A 27797-nucleotide genomic window follows, 5' to 3' on the forward strand; every position below is an offset into this window, starting at 1 on the left:
CAAAGTAATTAACATCCATCTTAACTCATTATCCTTCTACCCAGGTATCTTGCCTTCACCACAACTGTACAGAGAGAGGTCTATCTCCCTTAGAATAAGGTTGTATCTTATACCACCTTATATGCCCCTTGGTATTTACACAAAAACAATGTTCATTGAACTACAATTGATATTTACTGTTCTTCTCAATTTTTAGTACACTCACTCGCAATCCTGTATTGAATTTCTGCTTTGTGCTGGGGAGCTTCACACATAGAATAGGGCTCTCATCCTCAACAGAACTTACCTAACATTTACAGGTTTTTTGTATCTTAATTTTTGTTTAGAATCCCCAGTATATTACAAATCTTCTTTCTTTGTATTTGTCCTGACTACCTATTATAATGCTCAGTATACTCAATAAGAAATTGCATAGTAGTGGGGATAAACCAATGGGTTTTGTAATCATCCTGCTACACCACTGAGTGAGCTCCTGACTACTCCAAGGAGCTAGGATCCAATTTTCCCAGAGATACTATAAGCTTCATTCACTAATTGAGCACCTCCTATTTGTCAAGCTTCACTTTCTTGAATCATGACTAAATTGTTACTAATTTTTAAAGTCTTTCATAATTTTTTTTCAAAACCACGGAACAATGAAGATATTTAGGGAGTTTTAGTAAACATAAAGGTAGGCTATATATTTTACACATATAAACATATAATCCCTTTTTAAAAAGTTGCTACAGGCAATACTCATCCTTTTCCTACATGGAAAGTTTAATGTTTATAAATACAGAATACCAATTTATGTAAAATAAGATGCACATTTCTCTTCTAGGTCCAAAGAGCTGAATCTTTAAAAAATACAGTTTTGACATACTACCAACTATAGTTGTCCAATGGACCTGCATGTGCTTTGGAAGGCAGAGTTTTGCAACTTTTTCTTTTATTCAGCTTTATTATGCAGACTTAGAAATTGCTGTGATTTTTATTCCAATTTGGGATCCTGATTAGGATAAGAACAGTGCGAATTATGCCTTACAACCATTGCATTAGTACTACATCATTGTGATATGGCTTCCAATTGATTGTATATAGAGAAAAAATATCATTGGAATTAAGGCAGTAACCACATGTGCAAACCAAGCACAATACCCTGACACAGTCCTTAGTAGAAAGCTCTTTTGGTTAAGTGATGGTTGATACTGCTGCATGCAGGTCAATCACTGAAGGATATGCTTCATTTATTTAAAAAAAAAAAAAAAAAAATCCCTCCTATTGGCCCACAATGGCCAGAAGAAGCTTTCGGTAATCTCCACTTGTGTCACTCGCAATCATTGTGCCCAGGGTCTTCTGATACATCTGACTGAAGGTCTGTTTTATTTGTATAAGATCAATCTGCATGCAAGAGATATTTTTGATATTAGAAAAAAGCTGTTAAAAGAAAACTGAGATTAGAATTATTCTTTAATAGTGAAAAGAGCATAATTATAATCAAGACAGAAGGCGGAAAAAAACACCAAGTGACAAACATTTGACAGCTAGCATTCATACCACTGCTGGCATCACCCAGTGAAGGGTAGATTCACTATTCTGTAAAAATACTGAAGAAGGGTTGTACCAGTTTCATCTATTATCCTCAAAATACTGGTTATTTAAAAACCATTAAAAAAATAAAACCATTTGATAGGAAGGTTACTCTCAAAAACACAGAAAATAACAAGTGTTGGAAAGGGTGTGGAGAAACTGGAACTCTTGTATCCTGCTGGTAGGAATGTAACAATGCAGCCGCTGTAGAAAAAGGTTTGGTGATTCCTCAAAAAAATAAAACAGAGTGCCCGCTTTGGCAGCACATATACTAAAAAATAAAACAGAATTACCATATGATACTGCAGTTCCACTTCCAGGTATATACACAAAAGTGAAAAGCAAGGACTCAAGCAAATATTTGTACACCTGTGTTTACAGGAGCCAAAAGGTGGAAGCAATCCTAGTGTCCACTGACAGATGAGTAAGAGAATGTGGTCTACACATACAGAGGAATATTATTCAGCCTTAAAAAGAAATTCTTACACATGCTACAACATGGATAAGTCCTGAAAATGTTATGCTAAGTGAAAGAAGCCAGTCACAAATGGGTAAATACTGTATGATTTCACCTATACAAGGTACCTAGAATAGTCAAATTCATAGGAAGAGAAAGCAGAAGGGCTGCCATGGGCTGGGGAGAAAGGAGAATGGTGAATTATTATAATGAGTATGGATTTTCAGTTTTACAAGGTAAAAAAGTTGTGGTGGTAATGGCAGTACAACAATGTCAATGCACTTAATTTAAGCCACTGGAATGCATACTTTAAAATGGTTAAAATGTGAGGGAGCCTGCTTCCCCCCCTCTCTCTGCCTACTTGTGATCTCTCTCTGTTAAATAAAATCTATAAATAAAGAAATAAAAGGGTTAAAATGTTAAGTTTTGTGTTGTATATATTTTATTGTGATTTAAAGAGATCATGCTTAGAAAACTTGGGTCTGAGTATAGATACACAAAGTTTTTAAAAAATACCATATGATTGTTGTCTTTTGAAAAATGATTTACCTTTTCTACCATAATTTAGTGGCACATTTTCTTTCAAGTAAGAAGAAGTGCAATAAATATAGAAAGTCAAAGAAAGGAAAGCATTCGAGGTATATTTAGGTAAAGAGAAAAAGGTTTTAAAAATAATTTTGTAATTAGAAGGCATGCTAAATTTCAAGAATTTTTATATCCAATTGGATTAATCTGTCATACAATTTTTTACATTAGCAAAATGAAAAGATAAATATTTTCCAACTGGATATAAATCAGTATTCTCCACAGACCTTCTCAAGTAGGAAAATCTCTTGGCACAGTGGTTTGTTTCCCCAAACCAATGCTCTCTCACGGCTTGAGGAGAGTGAACACTGTGCTTTATATAACCTCTACCAGAGGTGACAAAGGGAGAACATCCTTCCTAATCATCAGCTGAGGAACCTTTAGGAAATCAACATTCAAAAATCCAGTAAGCTCAGGGGCACCTGGATGGCACAGTTGGTTAAGCATGTCACTCTTCATTTCAGCTCAGGTCATGCTCTCAGGGTCCTGGGACAGAGCCCTCCATGGACTCACACTCAGGTTGGGCGGGGGAATCTGCTTGAAGATTCTCTCCCTCTACCCCTCCCCGCTTGCATTTTCTCTCTTTCTCCCTCCCTTTTTCTCCCTCTCAAATAAATAAATCTTTGAAAAAAAAAAATCAAGTAAGATCAGATAAGAAAAGAAAGCCTCACCTCACTTCGAGTGACCACAATCCTGACGAGGGTGGAGTCGTCTGTGCCGGCACCTTTCATAGAATAGTAGAGCCTCTCAGCAAAGAAGGCAGGGCGGTTGAGGGCACACTGCACTGCAAGTCAAAGATACTTCACATGTGATGCCTTGACAAGGTATCCACGCTCCAGCTTCATTTATCACTTCCAGCCTGCCTCTGATCCTTCCTTAGAGTCACCTCAGAAATCTCGATTTTTCTCAGTATTCATCCATCTTTCTAGCTGCATCAGACAGGATACCTTTAATTCTGGAGGATTCCCTCTAGCCAATAAATCCCATATTTTTTCCATAGATGCAATAGCTTAGATTCTTTACCTTTTTTTCCCCTTCAAGGAAGAAAATCTGTGACAATGGAGCCCTGGTAAATACCTTACTTAAAAGAAATAATGACTGAAATCTGAATTCTAGGTATCAAATAAATCATTTGGCTGACAGAAGGATAAGAGATATGTTCCAGTATAAAAAACAGATTTGTGGGGTGCCTGGGTGGCTCAGTGGGTTAAAGCCTCTGCCTTCAGTTCAGGTCATGATCCCAAGGTTATCATGGGAGCCCCGCAATGGGCTCTCTGCTCAGGCGGGAGCCTGCTTCCCCCCCTCTCTCTGCCTGCCTCTCTGCCTACTTGTGATTTCTGTCTGTCAAATAAATAAATAATCTTTAAAAATAAATAAAATAAAATAAAAAATAAAAATAAACAGATTTGAGTCAAAATTTGAGAATGATAGTAAGTCTGACATTTTCTCTTAGGAAAATTAACAAAGTCTCTTCCTGCAGATGGTAGAAATATACTAACTTTACATGACTGCTTTACCTACAATTACTACAGTACTATTTGTAGGACACTCAATTGTTAATACCAATGTGTTAATAACACTCTCTTTAGTCATATATTCTCCATGAGAATTAAATTTCCATTTCATTGGCCATCTCAAAGAACACCAGGAAGTTTTCGTTTTTTATTATTATTTCAAAAGGGAAAGGGGTCTTACTGGATCCTATCTGAAAGTTGTTTTTTGAGGGGCACCTGGCTGGCTCAGTCAATGGACTGTGTCTTGATCTTGGGGTTGTGAGTTCAAAGCCCATGTTGGGTGGAGAGATTATAAATAAACTTTTTTTTTAAAAAGGTGTTTTTTGGGGCACCTGGTTGGCTCAGCAAAGTGTCTGCCTTCAACTCAGGTCATGATCTCAGGGTCCTGGGACTGAGCCCTACATCGGGCTCCCTGCTCAGCAGGCAGTCTGCCTCTCTCTCTCTCTCTCTACCTCCCTCCCTTCCACCCACCTGTGCTCATGCTCTGTCTCTCAAATAAATAAATAAAATCTTTAAAAAAAAAACAAAACATTTTCTGGGAGCTCAAAATGAGGCTTTGTGTGATCATACTTGTAGTTCCTTAAGGCTTTCCCATTCACTTCAATGGAAATGCTACATCTACTGTAATTCTTGCTCAGTCTTCATGAAAGGCATATAGAATAAAGACCAAATAACCCTTTTTGATCCCACCACCACCATTCATAGGGAACTACATATATAAAAACATAGGACTGGCTCAGCCTCTGCCTAAGCAGATTCCCAGGAGGCTATATTAATTTCATCACTTAATAGAATGAACAATTCAAAGCTTTTACATCTACAAACAAAACAAAGCAAAATGTAAAAGTATCTTACAGATGGTCTTTAAACCACTTTCAACATTTCCAGAAAATTCACGGGCAACACTACTTAGCAAATCTCGATTAGCCACCTGCAAACAAGAAGTACAGGGGTTAAAATACTTTCACAACTTAAAACTTAAGCCAAATCTTCAAAAGAAAAGCTCATACCCTGGAATAAGCCTCCACAGTAGCTTTCAGTTGAGGAAAGCTTCTTGTGGCAAGAATCATGTTAAAGCAGGATTCATCTGTCCCTAGTCTTCCCTCACCAGCTTGATAGAGACGCTGAGCATCTTCCTGAGCCAACTGGTGGTTAACATTCTGGTTCTCATCACGATTTCCCTGCAAGAGAAGAAGGCAAGAATTGGAAAACATGATACAAGTTCTATTGAAAATTTTTTTTAACAATCTAGTTACTTTTGAGGGTGCCTGGGTGGCTCAGTGGGTTAAGCCTCTGCCTTCGGCTCAGGTCATGGTGTCAGGGTCCTGGGATCAAGCCCCGCATCAGGCTCTCTGCTCACGGGGCGCATGCTTCCCCCTCTCTCTCTGCCTGCCTCTCTGCCTACTTGTGATCTCTGTCAAATATGAATAAAATCTTTAAAAAAAAAAATCTACAGTCACTTTTGGACTTAAAGGGACAATTTACTGAAGATCAATGCATAAAGTCTGTCATGTATATCTTCATTCCCAACGTCATGCATATCTTCATCCCTTCCCCCCAAAAACACAAAGAAAAACATCTCTAGGGGCGACTAGGTGGCTCAGTGGGTTAAAGCCTCTGCCTTTGGGTCAGGTCATGATCCTAGGGTCCTGGGATTGAGCCCCACATCGGGTTCTCTGCTCGGCAGGGAGCCTGCTTCCTCTTCTCTCTCTGCCTGCCTCTCTGCCTACTTGTGATCTCCGTATGTCAAATAAATAAATAAAATATTAAAAACAAAAAATGAAAAAAACCTACTTAAAAAAAAAAGAAAAAAACATCTCTACTAGGAGATATAAACTACCACTCAAGAAATTATAATTTTCATTAGCTGGGATTTAAGATCAATGTGTTATACTGAGTTCCAGTTTGCTTTCATTCATGCAGCTAAAAGCTAAAGAGCACTTGTTTTGTGTGAGGCTCTGTTAGTCAGGGTTCTCCAGAGAAAGTGAACCAACAGGATGTGCTAGGTGGTAGGGACACAAGAAAGACAAGGTCCCTGCCCTCAAACAATTTAAGTCAAGGGAGGGAATATATAATATGGAGCCTTCGTGAACCTCTTTTCCTTCAGCCAAGTGTAATGATACATCATGTAAATTCTGACTGTATACACACAAGGACACACGAACTTTTTAGAAGAAGCTATAAATAACTAAAGTTCTGCTAGACTGTGCCAATTTGTATACCAAACTTTTCCCTGGGAAGAGGAAGGAGAGAGCTGGAAAGGAAGCTCTGGGTCTGAGCAAGAGCTAAGCTTAGACGGGCATTTGGTTTCTCTCAAAAATAGAAACACAAATCCAAAAGAAGGAAAGGGCTGCCCTCTACAGTCTCTATGCCTGTCTGTGGAACAAAATGGAGAGAGGTGTTCCTGAAGGTGAGATGTTGTATCCTTAAGACCACTGGGCACAAGGAATATACAAGCATATTCTAAAAGGGAGACTAAAGATAGCACATGAAAGATGTTTAGGAAAAACTCTCCAGATGACTGCCTTTGGACTCAAACACAGAATACCAATCTCAATTTCCTGGTCATTTTCCTCATTTTTCTGCTCATTCCCTGAAAGAGGTCCCTTTACTTTATAAAGTAGCTGGGCTTTGAATTCTGCATAAAGAAACTCAGCACCTCATATAAAGTCTTAATAACCACTTAATAGCACTAAAAAATGAGTATTAAGTCTCTATTCCTGCTTTTGTCTTCTTCTTGTGTTTCTTGCTGTTGTTCTTAAATCCAATCTACTCTTCTACTCTATTATTCCATCATAAGTAAATTCAATTTCTTTTCAACCATCTGCTTTCTTTTCTCATGTCTACATCCACTGACTCTGGGTACTGCTTCCTGCCACTATCTCCCTTTGCTCTGAAGAGCCTGTCGTCTACTCTCAGGTCCCTCGGGACTGTCCAACCTTGTATACTAGCAGGAAAGCCACTGACTCCTGATACTGAATCAGTTTGCTGGTCTTCTGCATCATTTCCTTCAAATGAACCTTGATCATCTCATCTATAAGTATGTTTAATATCATTCCAAATACTCTATTTGAAGAATTTTCTGTCACTTCTCCAGCACATCTGGGAAATCAAAATAAGGTGCTAATCACCACATTACTATGAAGTCTGAGAAATGTTTCTGCATTTCGGGCTCTCCTCACACAGTTTTCACTTCCTCTAGCACTTTCGTGATGGTCCTGCATTATTTTCAGTTGATGGTCCAATTTAACTGACAGTACAATGCTAAGCTTAAAGTATAAGATTTCATCCCCAGCCTAAAATACAGAGCCTCAAGTTAATTTCTGATTCCATATAACTTTAAAGAAGTTATTTTCTTTTTTTTAAAATTTTATATATTTATTTGACAGAGAGAAAGATCAAAAGTAGGCAGAGAAGCAGGCAGAGAGAGGGGGAAACAGGCTCTCCCCCGAGCAGAGAGCCTGATGCGGGACTCGATCCCACAACGCTGATATCATGACCTGAGCCAAAGGCCGAGGCTCAACCCACTGAGCCACCCAGGCGCCCTAAAGAAGTTAATTTCTAATCCCTTACAAAAGCTAGATCTACAGAAATAAATCTCAATTATGACTACAAAGAAATTTGTATGTTGGATTCTGTGTTGCCCCTCGTAACGATGGCAAGATTCCGAGTAGGCTAAATACTAAAAGTAATAAGGAATGCTCACTGCTCATAGAAAGTGAAGAATGTTCCCTCTATCAACATACATTCATGGTATACTCACCTGGCACATGGATACCAGTAAACGTTCAAAATGCCCGGATGTATCTGACCTAATATCCTTTTCAAGGTCTCGTCCGAATTCTGACTGATAGCATCTGACAATTTCTCGGATTTCCTGATTTGTTCTCGTGCACAAAATTTCAATCAATACACGTTCCTGAGTTCCTGCTCCCTATGTGAAATGAGGAAAGGGAGAATTATAAAAAAGATAAACAAAAATTTAAAAAAAGAAGAAGAAGAAGAAAAAAACTGCTGTAAATAATTAAATCTTACTATTCCATCGAATACTACTTTGGCCTCCAGACCTGCAAAGCTCTCTTTATATTCAGATGATATGATATAATGTATTGATTTAGCTATCACTGTAAATTCAACACTGCCGTAATTTGTGGGGTTTTACATTTGAAATAGGATAAAATATACAAAGTAAATGAGATACAGTACCTTCATTGCATTCCGTAAACTCCAGGCATCGTAATAGGTAGGTGGCATGAACAGGGCAAGGATCAGTTCTTCCATATTTCCACTTAACTCTGATTTAAGGTCTTTGATTAAATCCTGTTTAATTACAAATACAAACTAAGTATGTGTGTTCTCCAAATTTTACTGCCTAAATTTTTTAAGAAAAATATGGAAAATGGAATTGCTTTATGAAAACCTAAAATTTCAAATTTGAATAGTATATACTAAAAACAAGTAAATATATACATTTAGAGTTTGCTACACTCACGCAAATGAATTTTTCATTAATTAATTTAAAAAATATTTTATTTATTTATTTGACAGAGAGTGAGAGAGGGAACACAAGCAGGGGCAGTAGGTGAGGGAGGAGCAGGCTCCCGGCTGAGCAGGGAGCCTGACGCTGGGCTGAGATGATGACCTGAGCCGAAGGCAGACGCTTAACAACGGAGCCACCCAGGCACCCTATTATTTTTTAATTTAAAATCAATTAATTAGCATAGTGTATTATTAGTTTCAGAAGTAGAGTTTAGTGATTCATCAGTTGCATACAACACCCAGTACTCATTACATCAAGCGCCCTTCTTAATGTTGTCCATCACCCAGTTACACCATTCCCTCCCTTCCAGAAACCCTTAGTTTGTTTCCTATAGTTAAGAGTCTCTTATGATGGTTTGTCTCCCTCTCTGATTTTACCTTATTTTTCCTTCCCTTATGCTCATCTGTGTTGTTTTTTAATCCCACACGTAAGTGAAATCATATGGCATTTGTCTTTCTCTGACTGCCTTCAGCTTGGGTCATGATCTCAGGGTCCTGGGATCGAGCCCCACATCAAGCTCTCTGCTCAGGGGGAGCCTGCTCCCCCCACCACCCCGCCTGCCTCTCTGCCTACGTGTGATCTCTATCTGTCAAATAAATAAATAAAATCTTTAAAATTAATTAATTAATTAATTAAAATTAATTAATTAATTTTAAAAACCAGGAAGCCAAGAGAAAAGGTGGCTGGGTGCAAAACAAACAACAAAAACAAAAGCAAAAAAAAAAAAAACAAAAACAAACACAGGGTGCAAATTTAGTTTTAATTCAAAACTAATACAGGAGAAAATTCAGGACAGCACAGCATAGGGCATATATTAACTAAAGAGATTCATAATAAGGAAAATACTTATATTAGTATAGTGAATCTGATGTGGAACTATAAGGAAATCTAGAGTTTGTGTCACTTAATCAGCTTTAAGACTAAAGAAGTGGACCTGGGCCAGGCAGAGAGAGTAAGGCAGAGTAGAATAGGTGAAGTGGGACAAACCAATGAACCTCTATTCCCATTCTGACAAAAGTAAACCGGATCCAGTGAATGTTAGGAAATTTTAGGACTTCTATCTAAATGGAAAAATAATGCTATCCAGCTTTCCCCTTCAGATCTCAGAAGCAACAGCGCTTTTTAGCCCTAGAATCTTGCTGGATTTTGTCACTGATCATCCACTCAGGAAATATTTATTAAATGGCTATTTGTAACTACTCCTGTACTTGGTGCTACAAATGCCCAGATGAAGAGGACATGGTTTGTCTGAGGGGAGCTCACTGCTGCAGGGAGTAGGCAAGGAGATCAGTTATGGCAGAGGTTTTACAAAATGCGACTGTACCACAGTGAAAATGGCAGCAAAACTCTGCCCTGAGAAAGGAGAGAAACTTCACAGAGTATCTGATGCAAGCTAAATCCTCAAGAAGGTGCTTGCCATGAAGAAAAAAAAAAAAGAGGAAGAGGTGTTCTAGGCCTAGAGAACAATGTATACAAAGCACAGCGTTATGAAAGACCAGAATGTGTGCAGGGAATGACAAAAAGTTGCATGCATCCTAATACAGGGTATGTTTAGAGGGAGGGAGAGGCGTGGAAGAGGATGCCAAACACCAAGAAAAAGCAGGGGCTGTATAACAAGTCCTTGAATCCCACTGTATAGAGAAGGCTGAGAACCAAACTGTTTTTCTATTATACTATTTACCTATCTACCTATTTTATATATAAATTTATCTATTATCAGTTCTGCTATTATGGCCATAATCTACTTTCTCCTGAGCATCTATCATATATCAGACATCATCTGAGGTACGAGTAGGACTATGAAATCAAGGACTACTCCAAAATTAGAAAGGCTTTTAAGAGAAATAGTGAACACACCACTCCTGGGGTGTCTGAAATCTAGTTGTCTCTACTACGCACCACCAGCACTAATAAAAAGATAGTATCCAACCTGACATAAATGTAAAATCTACAGGCCACTGTCTGTGGCCAGAAAAGAAAAAAATATATGTACCTTGCCATACATGGTCTTAAAAGCTGTTTTAATTTTTTGCCTCTGATCGTTGGAACGGTTGGCCACAACGTCCACAATTGCCTGCTCGTCTGTCCCTGAAAGAACCATACATGTTTAAGTAAGGATGAATTCTGTCTTGGGTATTCCTTGACAACATCTCTTAGACGCTCACAAGGTGCCTGGTGCCAGACTACACTGAGTCATGTGCACAGGTGGACACATAAATTTGATTTGTAATATAAAGCTTATTTGTACTTTAGACTCAATTGATCAAAATTATAAATAAGATTAAAAACCTGTTTTCCTTACCAAAACCTTTCATTGCTTTACGAAGAATTTCTGCATCTCTCATGGCGTCGAAGTTGGCAGCTGGTCGGACTGTTCCTTGAGTTCCCTGAGTCATCGCAGCAGGCTGAAACACAAGGCATAAAATCCAACTCAGTTATTGTGCTAATCATTTCATAATATAAAAATACATCAGGGCACCTGGATGGCTCAGTCAGTTAAGTGCCTGCCTTCAGCTCATCAGGATCCCGGAGTCCCAGAATTGAGCCCCAAATCCCTGCTCGGTACGGAGTCTGTTTCTCCCTCTCCCTCTGCTTCTGCCTCTCCCCCTCCTCTGGCTCACTTTCTCTTGCACTCTCTCAAATAAATAAAATTTAAAAATAAATAAAAAAATAAAAATAGATCAAATCATCATATTGCACACCCAAAACTAATACAATGTTACAGGTCACTCATATCTCAATAAAATTGGGGAAAAAAGAAACATGAAAAAATACTCAACATCTTTAGTAAAAGAAATACAATTAAAAAAAAAAAAAAAAAGTCAGGACTCTCTGCTGTCAGGAAGACAACTTAAGACTTCCCCAGTCAGGGGCGCCTGGGTGGCTCAGTGGATTAAGCCGCTGCCTTCAGCTCAGGTCATGATCTCAGGGTCCTGGGATCGAGCCCCGCATCGGGCTCTCTGCTCTGCAGGGAGCCTGCTTCCTCCTCCTCTCTCTCTGCCTGCCTCTCTGCCTACTTGTGACCTCTCTCTCTGTCAAATAAATAAATAATCAAAAAAAAGATTTAAGACTTCCCCAGTCAACACTCTTAGTCAAGGAGGCCATGTTTAAGTTTTAGGACAAAGGATATGAGTATTTTATTATGAAGGTGCATTCTGGAGCAGGCAAGAAAGACCTATTCTCTTCCTGCCAAAAGAAAGCTAAATGCCAAACTTTTAGGAGAGAAGAAAGTCAAGCTTGTGAAACTTGCCAAAATCTTCCTGAGTTTTGATTTTCTTCTTAGTAGAACAGGAGGAAAAAAGAGATCGATCTCTGGATAGTGTGAGATGAGCAGCGGTGTTTGATTTAAAGACAATAATATAATAAGGGTTTCAGTTAAGTAGACCTTGAGCTGCCCAATGAGGTTTCAGACAAGCAATATAGGTTTTTTTTTTGTTTTTTTTTAAAGATTTACTTGAGAGCACACAAACAAGGGGGAGGGACAGAGGGAGAAGCTGATTCCCCGCTGAGGAGGGAACCCGATGTAGGGCTCAATCCCAGCACCCTGAGATCATGATGAGCTGAATGAAGGCAGACGCTTAACTGACCGAGCAACCCAGGTACCCCCAGGCAATATAATTTTGACAGTATCTCCGATTTCTTCTATAGGCCCTCATTATCAAAGATGAAATAAAATGTTTTATAATAAGAAGGCACAAAATGGGGCGCCTGGGTGGCTCAGTGGGTTAAGCCGCTGCCTTTGGCTCAGGTCATGATCTCGGGGTCCTGGGACCGAGTCCCGCATCAGGCTCTCTACTCAGCAGGGAGCCTGCTTCCCTCTCTCTCTCTCTGCCTGCCTATCTAATTGTGATCTCTCTCTGTCAATTAAATAAATAAAGTCTTTAAAAAAAAAAAAAAAGAAAGCACAAAATGAAAGGGAACAATGATTGGAGATTCTGGGAGGTAGAATATTCTTCATTGATGACATAGGAAATAAACCAGAAAGCAAAATAGGGACTGTATTTTAAAAATACAAATCTATGGGGGAATTTAAAAATCATTATAACAAATGCCATGGTAGTAACTGTTTCCGGAGAGAATCATCAATGGATGCTAAAATTATTAAAAGTATGATGCAAACCAAGGTATTTGCATAGTTTGTAACATTATAGTAGAAAACCTGGCAGACCCAAGTGATCAAAATCAATCATTTCCAGTAACAGAGTAAGTCAATAAGTGCCTCCTGATATATAATGCACTGGGGATCCAAAATCATTTCTGTGATATTCCCTCCAAAATGGCAAAACCTAACCTTAATCATGAGAAAGTATCAGACAAACCCAAACCAAGAAATTTTCTACAAAGTAACTGGTAGTAGTAGTAGCACTCTTTAAAAGTGTGAAGGTCATGAACAATAAAAACTGAAGAATTGTGTCACATTAAAGGAAACTTAAGGGGCACCTGGGTGGCTCAGTGGGTTAAGCCTCTGCCTTCCGCTCAGGTTATGATCCCAGGGTCCTGGGATCAAGCCCTGCATCGGGCTCTCTGCTCAGCAGGGAGCCTGCTTCCCCTTCTCTCTCTGCCTGCTGCTCTGCCTACTTGTGATCTCTGTCAAATAAGTAAAATCTTAAAAAAAAAAAAAAAAAAAAAAAGGAAACTTAAGAGGGGTGCCTGGCTGGTTCAGTCAGTAGAGCATGTGACTCTTGATCTCAGGGTCATGAGTTCGAGACCCATGTGGGGCAGAGACACTACTAAAAAATAATAAAATAAAAATGGGGGGGGGAGGAAACTTAATAGACATGATGATAAATGCAATGTTTCATACTGGATTTGATCCTGAACCAGAAAAGGAGGGCATTATTGGGACAACTGGTAAAACCTGAATAAGGTCTATAAGCTGGGTTATATTATTATATCATTGTTATTTCCTGATTTTGATCACTGTGTTGTGTTTATGTAGGAAGTTAATATTGGGAGATCCGGGTAAAGGGTATACAGGAATTCTATGTACAATTAAAAAAAAATTTATCAGAGAGAGCAAGTGAGCACAAGCAGGAGAAGCTGCAGGCAGAGACAGAAGCAAGCTCCCCACTGTGCAAGGAGCTCGACCTGGGACTCGATCCCAGGACCCCAGGATCACGAACTGAGCTGAAGGCAGACGCCCAATCAACTGAGCCACTCAGGCATCCCTACAGTTTTTTGTTAAAGATTTTATTTATTTATCTGACACAGAGAGAGAATGAACACAAGCAGGGAGAGCAGCAGGCAGACGGAGAGGGAGAAGCGGCTCCTGGGGGAGCAGGAAGCCCAATGCAGGGGTTGATCCCAGGACTCTGGGATCATGACCTGAGCTGAAGGCAGATGCTTAGCTGACTGAGCTACCCAGAATCCCCCTATGTACAATCTTTATAACTTTTTTTTAAGTCTGAAATTATTTGAAAATTTAAAAATACACAGCTAGGAAACAATTCAATAGTTTTCTTAAACTATTCAAATCAGAGCCTAAGAGAGATGGGATGAAGTGAAATGATATCCCACCAGAGTTTCTTAAAACTGAATTTTTTTTAAAGATTTTATTTATTTATTTGACAGAGATCACAAGTAGACAGAGAGGCAGGCAGAGAGAGAGGGGGAAGCAGACTCCCCACTGAGCAGAGAGCCCAATGTGGGGCTCAATCCCAGGACTCTGGGATCATGACCTGAGCCGAAGGCAGAGGCTTTAACCCACTGAGCCACCCAGGCGTCCCCAAACTGAGTCTTAATAATGTATTTTATTTAACCCATTATCTCTAAAATATAATTTAAAGATGTATTCAACATGACTGCAAAATGTAAAATGACTCAATTGCATTTTAGGCAACTGAAACTGCATTTAAAGTTATACTCACTGAATACAGCAATATGCCAGCAACTACAGGAGCGAAGTAAATGGGGAGAAAGGGAACAAACCATCTTTTAGCAAACATTTGTAGGGTCAATAATTCTCAAACTTACCTATATTCTCAAACCAACATTTTTTTCTAACAACCATCCTGTACTCTGAAGTTTCTAAGCCAGGAATATAAGCACGGAACTAACAAATATTTGTATACTGGTTTTAAGAAAAAACTGAAACCATTATCAACTCCAAATATTCAAGTATAAATTTTTTTTCAACATAAGCCTTTATATGAGTCTTATGGTATCAAAGAAAACTAAGCAGGCTTCCTTTGATGTAACCACCTTCATTAAAACCTAAGTAGTGCAAAAAGCCTTTGTTTATAATACACTGGACTAGGCAGTAAGAGAAACTAACCCTCAACATGTACTATTTGATGAGTCTCATGTTCTGTTATCCTCTTCTTTCTCAAAAAACAAACAAAAACTGGGATATTTGGGTGGAATAGTCAGTTAAGCATCTGACTCTTGGTTTCGGCTCAGATGGTGATCGCAGTGTCGTGAGATCAAACACAGAGTCCACTTGAATTTCTCTCTCCCTCTCCCTCTGCCCCTACCCCTGCACTGTGGGGGCTCTCTCTCTCTCAAATAAATGGAGTGCCTGGGTGGTGTAGTGGGTTAAGTGTCCAACTCTTGGTTTGGCTCAGGTCATGACCTTGGGGTCATAAGATCAAGCCCCAGGTCAAGCTCCCTATGTAGCATGCAATTCGCTTAAGATGCTCTCTCTCTCTGCCACTCCCCACCACACGTGCATGTGTTCTCTATAAAAAAAATAAATCTTGGGGTGTCTGGGTGGCTTAGTTGTTAAGCATCTGCCTTCAGCTCAGGTCATAATGCCAGGGTACTGGGATCAAGCCCCACATCAGGTTCCCTGCTCGGCGGGAAGCCTGCTTCTCCCTCTGTCGCTCCCCCTGCTTGTGCTTCCTCTCTCACTGTCTCTCTATCAAATAAATAAATAAAATCTTTTAATACATAAATAAATACTTTTAAAAACTACTCCATTTTTCATCTGTAGGAAAAAATGGAATTGTCTTATTCTATGTTTAAAGCCTATATTTGAAGTGAATCTTCATCAAAAATACTATCCTTCAGCCATTATACTGAATTAAAGGAAACTGGGGTCTATGTTCTAGAGGTCAAAACTCAAACTCAGGAAAATCTCTCAGCACAGCAAAGCCCACACTATCTGTCACCAAAAATTCCACTCTTTGACATTCATTTGATGCCAACCTTCTTGCTGAAAAACAAAATTTGGGTCAATTAGGAAAGGTCACCTGACCCAAATGCCCAACCAAGACAGAAATTTTCATCTTCCTAAACACACACACACACACACACACACACACACACACACACCCTCTACATGAGGACTTTTAGGGACAGGGAGCTCTCTCCTCACAAAGTAGCCTGCTCCACTTCCATGTAAAGATCTTCCAAAATCTACCACTCAGTAAATTTCCACCTACTGGTTTTAGTTCTATCTTAAGGTAATAATTGTTACGTATTGTAACATAATTGTTACATAGGAATTGCATGTGTATGTGTGTTTCATTTTCAGTGTCTTATGTTTGAAAATCTTTTATATTCAGTCATAAAATGTTTCTAAAACTATGAGCATGCTTAAGCTAAAATAAAATTAAAATTCTCATACATTATTAAAATAGTTATAGATTTATAATATGATTAACAATCAACTTCAATTTTTAAAAAGGACCAAAAAAAGAAAGGATCAAAAGCAATTCTCTATGTGCTTTGGAGGAACATCATTTACAGTATCAGCAAAGCAGCACTGTGTGACAGGTGGACCACTGGTCTGGGAGTCAGAAGAGCTAGATCTAGTCTTAGCTTTGTCTTTCACTAGCTGTGTGGCTCTGGACAAGTTTCTTAATCTCTCTGGAGCTCAAATACCTTAAATCAAGAAAGTAAACCAGAAAACAGCTAATGTGTTTCGCTTCCAACACTGTAACCCCCCTCCCAGTCCAGCTTTAAAAAAGCTTGAAAATGATAGATCTTTATGAATAAATAGTATGTTAATAAAGAAATATATTAATATTTCTTTTTTATTATTTATTATATTTAATATAATAAAGAAAATCAAGACAAAGAGAAGCATAAAAGTATACTGCTTGTGTTCCTGGTAACTTGCACAGGACATAAAAGAATTAAGGCAATTAAAAACTAAACAGTATTAAAATAAACGGCTATACAGAGATGGGGCAAAAATTTGATATATGGGAGACCTCCCAGGGCTGTTGAGGAATCAATTCAGCAAACATTAATTGGCTACCATGGTTAAAGCCTTGTCAAGCACTACAAGGACAAAATGATAAATGAGATATCGTTGAGCCCTCAAGGAAGTTATGAGAGACAAATACATGAGAAATCAAAAAGCAATGAAGGCACATACAGGAGACCTAGTAATTAGTGAACATTAGAAAACCTTACTCACTTCACTGTTATAATCCAAAGAAACAGGAGAAAAAACAGGATAGGAAGGAAAGGATTCTGTATTTATCTGAAAAAGAGTAGAACATTATGAGGGTAAAAGAGGAAACAAATCCACACTTTCTCAAACACTGCCAGAAATACCAATTACGCAGTCACGCAAGTTCATAGTTTTAACTGTCAGTGAGGGGAGAAGAAAAAGAAAACCAACACCAAGAACCCAAGTCAATCTCTATGTTAAAGTTATGAGTATCATCACCTGTGGGAAGAGACCTATGTTTGTCTTCTTAAAATCAGGACACGCTTACAGCAAAAGATGGACGGAAGTGAGCAATGAGTCTACCAGAGCAAAGATAAGAATCTCAAGTGACTATAATAAACCATCTCCTCTGCTTCTTGGAAATCTCTAATGTCAGCAAAGGAGTGGTGCCCTTCTTTGGCATTATCCAATTAAATTGGATGAAATATAAAAACAGGAGCAGAAATACCTGACTTGGGTAAGGAACTTGTCCTCCAGGATACTGAGAAGGCATCTGTCCTCCAGGAAAGCCACCTACACATTAAAAAAAAATTACAGTAAACAGGTCTTAAAGGATTTAATTTTTCAAAACAGCATTGACTACTATGAATATGGAAAAGATATGAGAACATTCACACTGTGTTAATTACTAGGATAAACTTTTTATTTATTTTTTTTAAGATTTTATTTATTTATTTGACAGAGCTACACAGTGAGAGGGAACACAAGCAGGGGGAGTAGTAAAGGGAAAGCAGGCTCCCCGCTGAGTAGGGAGCCTGATGCGGAGCTCAATCCTAGGACCCCAGGATCATGACCTGAGCCCAAGGCAGATGCTTAACGACTGAGCCACCCAGGCACCCCAGGATAAACTTTTTAATATTATAATTCACTGAACTGAAAACCAACTTCGGTGGGGCGCCTGGGTTAAGCAACTGCCTTCGGCTCAAGTCATGATCCCAGGGTCCTGGGACTGAGCCCCACATCTGGCTCCTTGTTCAGAGGGGAGCCTGACTCTCTCTCTCCTTCCACCTGCTACTCTGCCTGCTTGCGCTCTATCAAATAAATAAAAATTCTAAAAAAACCAGAAAGAATACCAATTTTGGTCATAAGAACCTTTTAAAATATTTCATGTTCTACACAATTTAACAAATAATCCTTTTTTTTTTTCTTTAAACACTCAAACCAAACTAAATTCCGACTCCATCTGGAAAGGATGTCAGGACATAGTTCTGAGAGTTTAGGAGTCATATAGGAGTAAGCAGAGAAGCTTCTAAAGGTTTTCTTTTTTGGCTTTGGAACAGATACTTTGTAACTGAAAAAGTGGGTACTTATTTCCATCTTACTGATTAAACTTTTCCAACAAATTAGCCCATTTCACAAAACCATGTATTTAAAATTATTTACAGAAGTACTTAGAATAAAGTTTACTGAAGGCTATCCCAAACATAAACTAAGTTCTCTCAATGGCAACTGAAAGATTTAAGACAGCATACTATTGTTTTTCTCTGGATAGTTGGTACCTACCAGGTAGTGGGAGCTGTGCTGGGCCACCACCATAAGACTGTGAGGGCAGCTGTGGATAGCCAGAAAAGCCTGCTCCACCTGGTGCGGCGCCAAACCCTTGACCTGGAGGAACTAGAAAAAAGAATGAATACAGTGACAGTTCTTACGATTGAAGAGTTAAATTTAGGAAAATATCTACTAAGAACAGTGGGAAAAAATAGGCTATTAATGCTGTAACAGCAGTCTCTTCTGGTCTAAATTCAACTTATCAATTCCTTCTCCATTACAAAATTTTTATTTCATTCATCTGCGTAAATAACTTACAATACAAAAGTGCTAAGCTTTTTTACCTTTTAACAAAGCTGTCTTAAAGATCACAATCATGCTAACTGAACATAATCAGTTCTTAAGATTACAAATAATCAACATGATGCCTTGGTAGCTCAGTCAGTTAAGTGTCTGCCTTCAACTCAGGTCTTGATCCTGGGGTCCTGGGATCAAGTCCCACATTGGGCTCCATGTTCAGCAAGTAGTCTGCTTCTCCTTCCTGCCTGCTGCTCCCCCTGCTTGTTCTCTCTCTCTCTCTCCAACAAATAAGTAAATAAAATCTTTTAAAAAAAATAATAACCAAGCAAACTGTTATATACTGGTCCTTTATTACCATGAGATTTATTCTTTTTTCACAACAGAATTTTTAAGACTGTTTCCAGCTTTCATACTCCCTAAGAACCTTTATCCCTCTATCTTGCCAGCTAGGTTCTTACCCTCTTTGGTAGAAAGTAGGCTAAGAGCAACTCTGACCTCATACAAAACAAGCAATCCAAATCATCACTAATGCCACAACTCATTACTCACCTCCTGGGTAGGATGGAGCTCCCCCTGGTGGTGGGGCACCAGGATAACCTCCGGGGGCTGGATAACCTCCAGGGGCAGGGTAGCCTCCAGCTCCAGGGTAGCCACTACTTGGGGCTGGGGGATAGGCACCTCCTCCCACTGGAGGAAAGCCACTAGGATAAGGATACTGACCCAGAGGGGGAAAAGATGACTCCTGACCTGCAGGCTGCAAAAATAAGAAAATTTTCAAATGAATGTGATCACCCAGAAATATGACCCACCTTAAAAAAAGGAAAAAAAAAAAAAAAAAAGAAAGAAACAGCAGTAACTGTTAAGGTCTAGATTTTCTTTTACACCTTAAAAATCTCACTAAAAGTCTCAGTATCTTCTACTAGTTTTCCAGTATACAGTTTGTCAGGACACTTGCTTGTCAGAGCTCAGTTAAATTTTATTTAAATTCAGTGTCAGGCAAGCGGTCTGTTTCTCTATCTGGGAGTAAGATCTAGACTCTTTACAAACCTGAAGTCTTCCAGAAAAACTAACAAAGCTCATCAGTTTCTTCATTTTTCTAGCACCTGGAAATATGAGAAAGATACAGCTCTCTATCCTAAAGAGAAGAATTCACAGCTCTCTTGTAACACACCTAAACCTGTTGCATAATAGAAAAAAAAAAGAAGAAAACTGACCTGAGTCATACATAGGGTATGACATTTTGGAGCCCAGTTCAGAGTGGCAGAGACTGTCACGTATTCACTGAACTTTCTCCTCTGGCCATAAAGCTAGACTACCTTTCCCAGACTCCCCTGCAATTAAGTAGAATATGTCTGAGTACTGGTGAATGAGCAGAGACAAAAGTGATGTACACCACTTCCAGCCGGCCCCTAAAAACCTCCTGCGCAATCCTCTATCCGCTCTCATCCTCTTTTCCTTCATCAGGCAAATGGAAGCAGAGAATCCAGGGGAGGACTCTATGGCACAGGATGGAAGAGCCAGTGTGTGGAAGGGGCCTGGGAACCTGAGAGACTACGTGGACTAAAGCCTCCTTGATTCCTCCCACCCTCCCACCTTCCCACCGACTTCTAGGAACTAAAGTAGTAAGAAATGAGTTTTTATTGTGCAAAGTCACTTAGAGGTTGGGGTTATCGTTTCAGAAATTAGCCCACACTGACAAAATGGTGGCCAGAATCCGGTTCAGGATATAGGGGCCTGGGAACATAGTCATAATTCTCATCACTCCTATGATAAATTCAGGAGAGTTATTTATTCATTTTACATAAGGACTCACACATTCTCATTAACCTGCATAGGCCTCTCTTTGTATTCTCCCAGAGTTAGAAAGAAGCCTTACACAGTTAGGGAGTATAAAACTGAAATGCGTAATTCTCAATTAAATGTCTCAGCTGTGAGTTTAGTCCTCACAATCCAGACATCAACAAGGCAGAACCTAGTAGCACATTTATGAAATGAACTTCAAATACTCAGTCTCAGAAATACAAATCCAGGGACCGTTAATCTACTGCAATTTGCTGAGTCAAGCCCTTCTTAATGATTTTAAACCTTCTAACACAAAGGTTAAAAATCAGTGACTCATGGGATGGATTTAACTTACATATATGTTTTATTGGCTCATACAACATTTAACCTTTAAAAAAATTAATTTTCCACTTTAAAAAGATGAGGCAATTTCACATCAAATCCACATTTCAGGCTTTACTTGAAGAAATGGAGTATTAGCAACACTGAGTCAGCCTCCCACCATGGCTCAGGCTACAGCTGAGTAGCTGCTGGCTTTCCTAAGTGAGGCAAGTGCTGTCTCATTCATCCATAATACCCACCCAACACACTTCTTCTACTCAGTACCTCTGGGCAATTGAGATAATGACCCCTGCTCTAGCGTACCTGTAAGATCTGTCATGGGCTAGTCTTACACAGTGCTGGTTCCAAGTACACAAGCTATGTGACTCTTTAAAGTGGCAATACTTACAGGATATCCAGGGAAAGGTGGGTAGCCTGTTGGGGGATAGCCTGGGTATGACATTCTGTAACAATAAAAAAAGTCCTCTGTAATTTTTTTTTATAAGGGTTAAGTCCTTGGAAGATATATATTGTTTACAGTTTTATACAAAATATATCTTTTTTCAAAAGAGTCTGTCAGGCATTCAATAGGTAGATAGTAAAGGTATAAGCAAATTTGTAAAATGCTTCTTCATTTCACCATTCACACCAGTAGAATCAGTAAAGCATAGTAAATGTTCCAACTTCATTCTCCTCATACCACACAATCTGTCATATCTGAATACTACCAGTACTATTATTTGTGGAATATTTAGAGTATCTTTTAAGCCGAATAATTTTTCACTTATGTTTATTTTATGATTACTTCATATATCACTTCCATAAGTGGAAAACTTATGATAGTTTCTTGAGAAGGTAACATTAAAATGAACATGTAAATATTAAAATAAAGGCTTTTCAGGTGCCACAGATATCCCCTTATTTGGTGATGCAACATTATAGGAAACAATGGTTAAGAGTTAACATTCTGGGGTTGCTGGGTGGCTCAGTCAGTTAAGTGTCTGCCTTCGGCTCAGGTCATGGTCCCAGGGTCCTGGGATCCAGCCCCACATCGGGTTCCTTGCTCGGAGGGGAGCCTGCCTCTCCCTCTCCTACTCTCCCTGCTTGTATTCCTTCTCTCACTGTCTTTCTCTGTCAAATAAATAAAATCTTTGGGGGAAAAAAAAGTTAACATTTTATAGTCACACATACCTTTTTATAAGTTTCAAACTTAATCAAAAGTAAAGTTAGTGGTGTAAAAAACCCCATAGATTCAACACTCAGCTGCAGTAATTACTAATTCATGGCCAATTTTTTTTTTTTTCAATACTCTCCTTCATTCCCTATCACTCCACTGGATTATTCTGAAGCAAATCCCAGGCATCTTACCATTTTAATCTATACATACTTCACTATACATACCTACAAACTAACTTTTTTTAATTAACAGGGCTGTTTTAAAAATAAAACCATAATATCATCAATATGTCAGTGTTCAAATTTCTATTGTCTTTTAAGTATTTTTACTGTTTTTTATTTTGTACTTGTTTATTATGGAAAATTCAAAAATTTTAGAATACTGTTAGATTGAACTGCATGGCATTACTGAAATCCTGTGTTAACATAAAAATTTGTTGTAGTTCAACCTGATATAATGAAAGTTCACATAACCTTCATGTTCAGTTTCAGTAATTATGAAGTCATAGTTAATTCTATTGCATTGGTACCCTTCCCTAGATTATTTTTTTTTTTTAAGATTTTATTTGAGAGAGAGCATAAGCTGGGGGTGGGGTGGGGGTGCGTAGAAGGAGAGGACAAGCAGACTCCCCACTGAGCGCAGAGCCCAACATGGGTCTTGATCCCAGGACTCTGAGATCATGACCTGAGCCAAAGTCAGCCACTTAACTGACTGAGCCACCCAGGTGCCCCTTCCCTAGATCATTTTAAAGCAATTCCCTAGACATCATACCCCTTTACTCATAAATATGTCAATATACTATCTGTAAAAAGAAGACTCTTTTAAGCATAGTTATTTACCAATATTGTATCTTAAAAATTTAATTTCCTATTATCAGATGTCCACTCAGTGTTCAAATTTACCCAAATGTCTCAAAATAATTTTCACAGTTTGGTTGTTCAAATCAGTATACAAATAAGGTCCATATATTCTAATCAGTTGGTATGTCTCTTTAATCTCTTGTAAAAGCCTCATCTCCCCTATTTTTTTTTTTCCGTGCAGCTTACTTGTTGAAGGAACTGACAGTTTGTCTTGAAATCTCCCTCTATCTGGATTTTGCCAATTGAATCTCCATGATAATCTTTAACAGTTATTTACTTACTAAAAATTTGTAGTCAGATCTAGAAGCTTGATCAGATTACTTTTCTGGCACACATACTTAGAAAATATTGTTTGCCTCTATCAGGGAACACATAAATGATCAGCCGTTTCTCTTTTTCATGGTTGATAACCAATGCCTAGATCTAATTCTAGCATTTTTTTCTTCATTTATTATCTGCAATCTTTGAGAAATCTCCTTTTATCAACTCTATGGTTTTCCTGAACTATAGTCCATACTGAGGGGTGCCTGGGTAACACAGTTGTTTAAGTGTCTGACTCTTTTTTTTTTTTTTAATCTTTTTTTTTTTTTTTTTTTTTTTAATTTGACAGATCACAAGTAGGCAGGGAAGCAGGCTCTCTGTGGAGCAGAGAGCCCGACGCGGGGCTCGATCCCAGGACCCTGAGATCATGACCTGAGCCGAAGGCAGCGGCTTAATCCACTGAGCCACCCAGGCGCCCCTAAATGTCTGACTCTTGATTTTAGCTCAGGTGATGATCTCCGGGTTGTGAGATAGAGCTCTGTGTTAGGCATGGAGCCTGCTTAAGATTGTTTCTCTCCCTCTCTTAAAAAGAATAATGAATTCAAAGTGTTTTTCTTCAAAAGGAACTCATTCCTCTTTGGAAATGCAAACAATAACCTATTAATCTGATGATATTAAGAAATTATTACATATTACATATTTAGATGTCATATTGGTATGATTTTTGTGAAGCATCTGATCTTTTAGAGATACACACTGAATATATATAAAATGCTGTAATATCCTGGAATCACTTCAAAATAATATGAAAGGGTTGGGCAGGAGTATAGATGAAACTGGATCATCACGAGTGGGTTATTTATGCTGGGTGACAAGTATGTGGGTATTCGATACACTCTTCTGCCACTCTTGCATGTTTAAATTTTTCCATAATAAAGGGTTTTTTTAAAAAGACAGTTCATACAAACCATGAGACTCTTAATCATAGGAAATAAACTGAAGGTTGCTAGAGGGGAGGAGGGGAGGGGGGAGGGGAACTGGTGATGTGAGGAGCACTGGGTATTATACACAACTGATGAATCACTGACCTCTGCTTCTGAAACTAATAATATACTATATGTTAATTGAATTTAAATTAAAATAAATAAAACACAGCTCATGTAAAACAAATGCAGCCAGGGTGAAGCAAAAAGCCACAAATATATACATACGTATGTATGTGTGTAAATGCCTTTTGCATTTGAAGAAAATACCACTAACCTAAAACAATGCAAATAAACAGAGGGGAAAAAACAAATATTCAAAACAATACCGGTTTAGAGCCTGACCATATCTTAAACTACTGGTGATCAGATACAATATGCCTGGCATATCTACATAAAATCAAATAACCGTTTTTTTAGCATCTACCTTAAAACACTGTACTAAGATTGGAGAGTTAAAGGATGATCAGAGGTTTAAACTGTTTTCAAAGGCGATGGATACATTGGCAGGGAAACTGAACATTACCATGTGCAACGCAAAAGGTGGGATATAATTTTAAGATGGACAATCATGAAAAAAGAATGAGGACTATATTAAGATGGAAGTCAGCCAGGAGACCTTCAGTATTGGTGTGGAATTAAATACTCATTTTTTTCCCCACCAGATCACTCAATATCCTCTATCTAACCAAAAAACAGACTCTTAACTATAGAGAACAAAGTGATGCTTACTGGGCGGGAGGGCGGGGTGTTAAACAGGTGATGGGTGTTGAGGATGGCCCTTGTGATAAGCACAGGGTGTTGTGATGAATCACTAAAGTCTGCACCTGAAACGAATACCTTATGTGTGTTGGCTGATTGGGATTTGAACAAAAACCTGGGGGGAAAAATCCGGTTACTAGTACTATTTAAATTATCTATTACTAAGTACAGTAAACAACCCAATGTTTTTCTTTTTCCTTTGAAATGCCTCTTCTACTTTTCCCGTAATTTCTATGCTCATGGTCATATCCTTAGACCAGGTGTTCATCACTTGGTGCTTATTTTACTAAAATTACTTTTCTATTTATGTCCTTGCATATACTCTCACACTTAACAATTTTCCTGAAATGCTCCTCCTTCAGTATATCACTCTTCAAGTCAAAACTCCTCAAAGACTGCTGCTGGAGTATCACATAAAAATTCATAGGACTGACCTTCAGGTCTTCTTAGTACTGGCTCCAATTCATCTATTCACTTTATCTCTTAACAATACCTAACCTCCAATGTGAAATCTCTACCACTTGAACCATTCCCAACATGCCTTTGCTTCAGCCACTGTTACTAATTGACTTGGCCCTCATGCCTGGGCTCACTCCCCTTCCCTGACTTAACAAGCTCAAATCTCTCTCCCTTCTTTGAACGTACTAGATAAAACAGAACTTCAACTTTTTTTTTTTTTTTTACTTCTTCAACTTTAATGTGTATGTGAATAACTTGGGGATCTTGTTAAAAATCCAAATTCTGGGGGCGCCTGGGTGGCTCAGTGGATTAAGCCGCTGCCTTCGGCTCAGGTCATGATCTCAGGGTCCTGGGATCGAGCCCCGCATCGGGCTCTCTGCTCTGCAGGGAGCCTGCTTCCTCCTCTCTCTCTGCCTGCCTCTCTGCCTACTTGTGATCTCTCTCTCTGTCAAATAAATAAATAAAATCTTAAAAAAAAAAAAAATCCAAATTCTGCTTCATTTCTGAGATGGGACAGGAGATTCTTCCAGGTGATGCTGATGTTGCTGGTCTATGAATCGTATTTTCTAACTCATACATGAAACCATCTCTAAACCACAGTAAGTAGGGGGAAAAGGCAAGGTAAAAACTGCATAAACTGCCAATTATAAGTGTAGAAAATACATTTATGTGCTTGTATGTATAGGAGAATATCTCTGAAGGTATCCCCAAAAAGGCAGGAAAACCAGTAGCTGCCTCCAAGGAGGCAGCTGAGGCATACTGAAAAGGAAAATCAATTTTCAATGTACTTTTAGCCCTTTTGGAGTTGTGCATGTATCATCTATTCAAAAGGTAGATTTAAAAAGCTTTTGTGAAAAAATAAACAAATTCCAGGGTGACTCAACAAATTACTCATTTTGACCAAGGAGTAGGAAGACTAGACTGGCAAACAAAAGCTTATATATCCTTTTAAACATTCTCCACCCGTAACTACTTTTAAAAGACTAGAAATCATTCTTGGTTCTCCAAACCATCTCCACCCAGTGAGTCAGCTACTAAAAGGGGTAGGTCTCACTATATGAGTCTGAAGATGGCAGGAAGCCCAGGAACGCAAGAGGCAGCTATCGCAGATCTATGAAACAAATATAAAACAGAAAGGGCAAATGAAAATGGCCAACAGGAGCTACTACAATTTCCCAAAACCTGCCTCTTGGTGGGGAAGGCCAATTTAAGTCAGTCATAAAGGGTCTTTGGATAGAAAACTAGAGTAAGGGACAGGGTAGTCAGCCATTGCCAGTGAGGACTAAAAAGCAGCTTAAATTTGGAGTGGCCAAAATTCTCTCTTCTCCCTGCCATCTAGTGCTTGAAACTCCTTCTATGCCTGAGACGTAATTCATTACACTCTAATCACCAGATTATCAGATCAGCTTCCTATCAGATAGAAGATACTAGGGAGTTTAAAGGTAGTTAGGACTTCTCGTTTCCGTCACTTTCATGGTGGACCTCGGCCACCTCACGCTGTATAGGAAGTGTTCGCTCAGGACAGTCGGCCTGATATCAGCACACTTCTGCGGCTGTTCAGGGAAGAGGAACCAAATCTGGAATGCTATTTCCTAGAACAGCTTCCAGAACTATAAACTTGAGGCAACGTACAATTTTAGGCTTAGGCATTCTGTCCCAGGCCTAGTGAAGCACAGGTCAAATTTCCCAAAATTTGCTGTGTCACCAGAAAATCTAGTCACCAGCCAGACAGCTTTCGTTGCTCCTTGCTGGTTTCCCTACTCAGCCTTCCTCGAGGTCACTTCAGCACGGCCATCCTCTGGCCTCAATTTCTCCACCTGTAATCCACCTGTGGTCCACCGGCCTGCGCGCGGGGTGTCACTGCTCCCTCTGTTCTCCGACCACCGAGCATCCGAGTGGCACAGAGGCCGGCCGCCTCGTCTACCCCAATGCTGTGCGCCTTCGCCGGAAAACCCCCGCGAGGGGAGCCAGGATCCTGAGACCCACACGCCGAGAGGCCCGCCGCCCCGGAGGCCCGCCGCCCCGGAGGCCCGCAGGCACCTCCACAGAACGCTTACCGCGGGGACACACGCCGGGCCCCGCCATCTCCCGGACAGCGCACCTCAGAGCTGGCATGAGCGAGGTGACCCAGGAAAGGGGCACACAAGGGGGTGGGGGCACCGTTCCTCACCTGACCCGAGGAAGCAGCGTCACAGCCTAACCCTGGTCGCCGGCAAGATGGAGCCGGGGGAGGGCGCGAGGAGGCGGAGCTCCAGGGGCCTCCGCCCGAGCCCGTTAGGATCGCTGCGGCAGCTGGGAACGCCCCTGCAGCTGGAGGGGGCGGCACCCGGCTCTGCCC

General features: G+C 39.5%; 1 protein-coding gene across 5 annotated transcripts; it reads right to left on the reverse strand.

Moving 5' to 3' along the window:
* Positions 1-920: 920 nt before the first annotated feature.
* On the reverse strand, positions 921-27792 carry ANXA7 (annexin A7). 5 transcript variants are annotated; one of them, XM_046027080.1, is made up of 16 exons: positions 27630-27792; positions 26514-26570; positions 21367-21421; positions 19902-19957; positions 19404-19608; positions 18570-18680; positions 17515-17579; positions 17031-17096; positions 10968-11070; positions 10659-10753; positions 8332-8445; positions 7889-8059; positions 5136-5306; positions 4981-5056; positions 3283-3395; positions 921-1380 (listed from the first exon to the last, which is right to left on the reverse strand). In XM_046027080.1, the coding sequence occupies exons 4-16, from the start codon at positions 19944-19946 to the stop codon at positions 1258-1260; spliced, it is 1458 nt and encodes a 485-aa protein (XP_045883036.1). In that variant the 5' UTR covers positions 19947-19957; positions 21367-21421; positions 26514-26570; positions 27630-27792; the 3' UTR covers positions 921-1257. The 5 variants fall into 5 exon arrangements, with proteins under 5 accessions (XP_045883036.1, XP_045883035.1, XP_045883032.1 ...); XM_046027079.1 differs by lacking the exon at positions 26514-26570; XM_046027076.1 differs by lacking the exons at positions 19902-19957; positions 26514-26570 and having other exon boundaries at positions 27630-27725.
* Between the last annotated feature and the right edge of the window lie 5 nt (positions 27793-27797).

This window comes from Meles meles, chromosome 13 (assembly GCF_922984935.1).
Source record: "Meles meles chromosome 13, mMelMel3.1 paternal haplotype, whole genome shotgun sequence".
Classification (NCBI taxonomy): Eukaryota; Metazoa; Chordata; class Mammalia; order Carnivora; family Mustelidae; genus Meles; species Meles meles.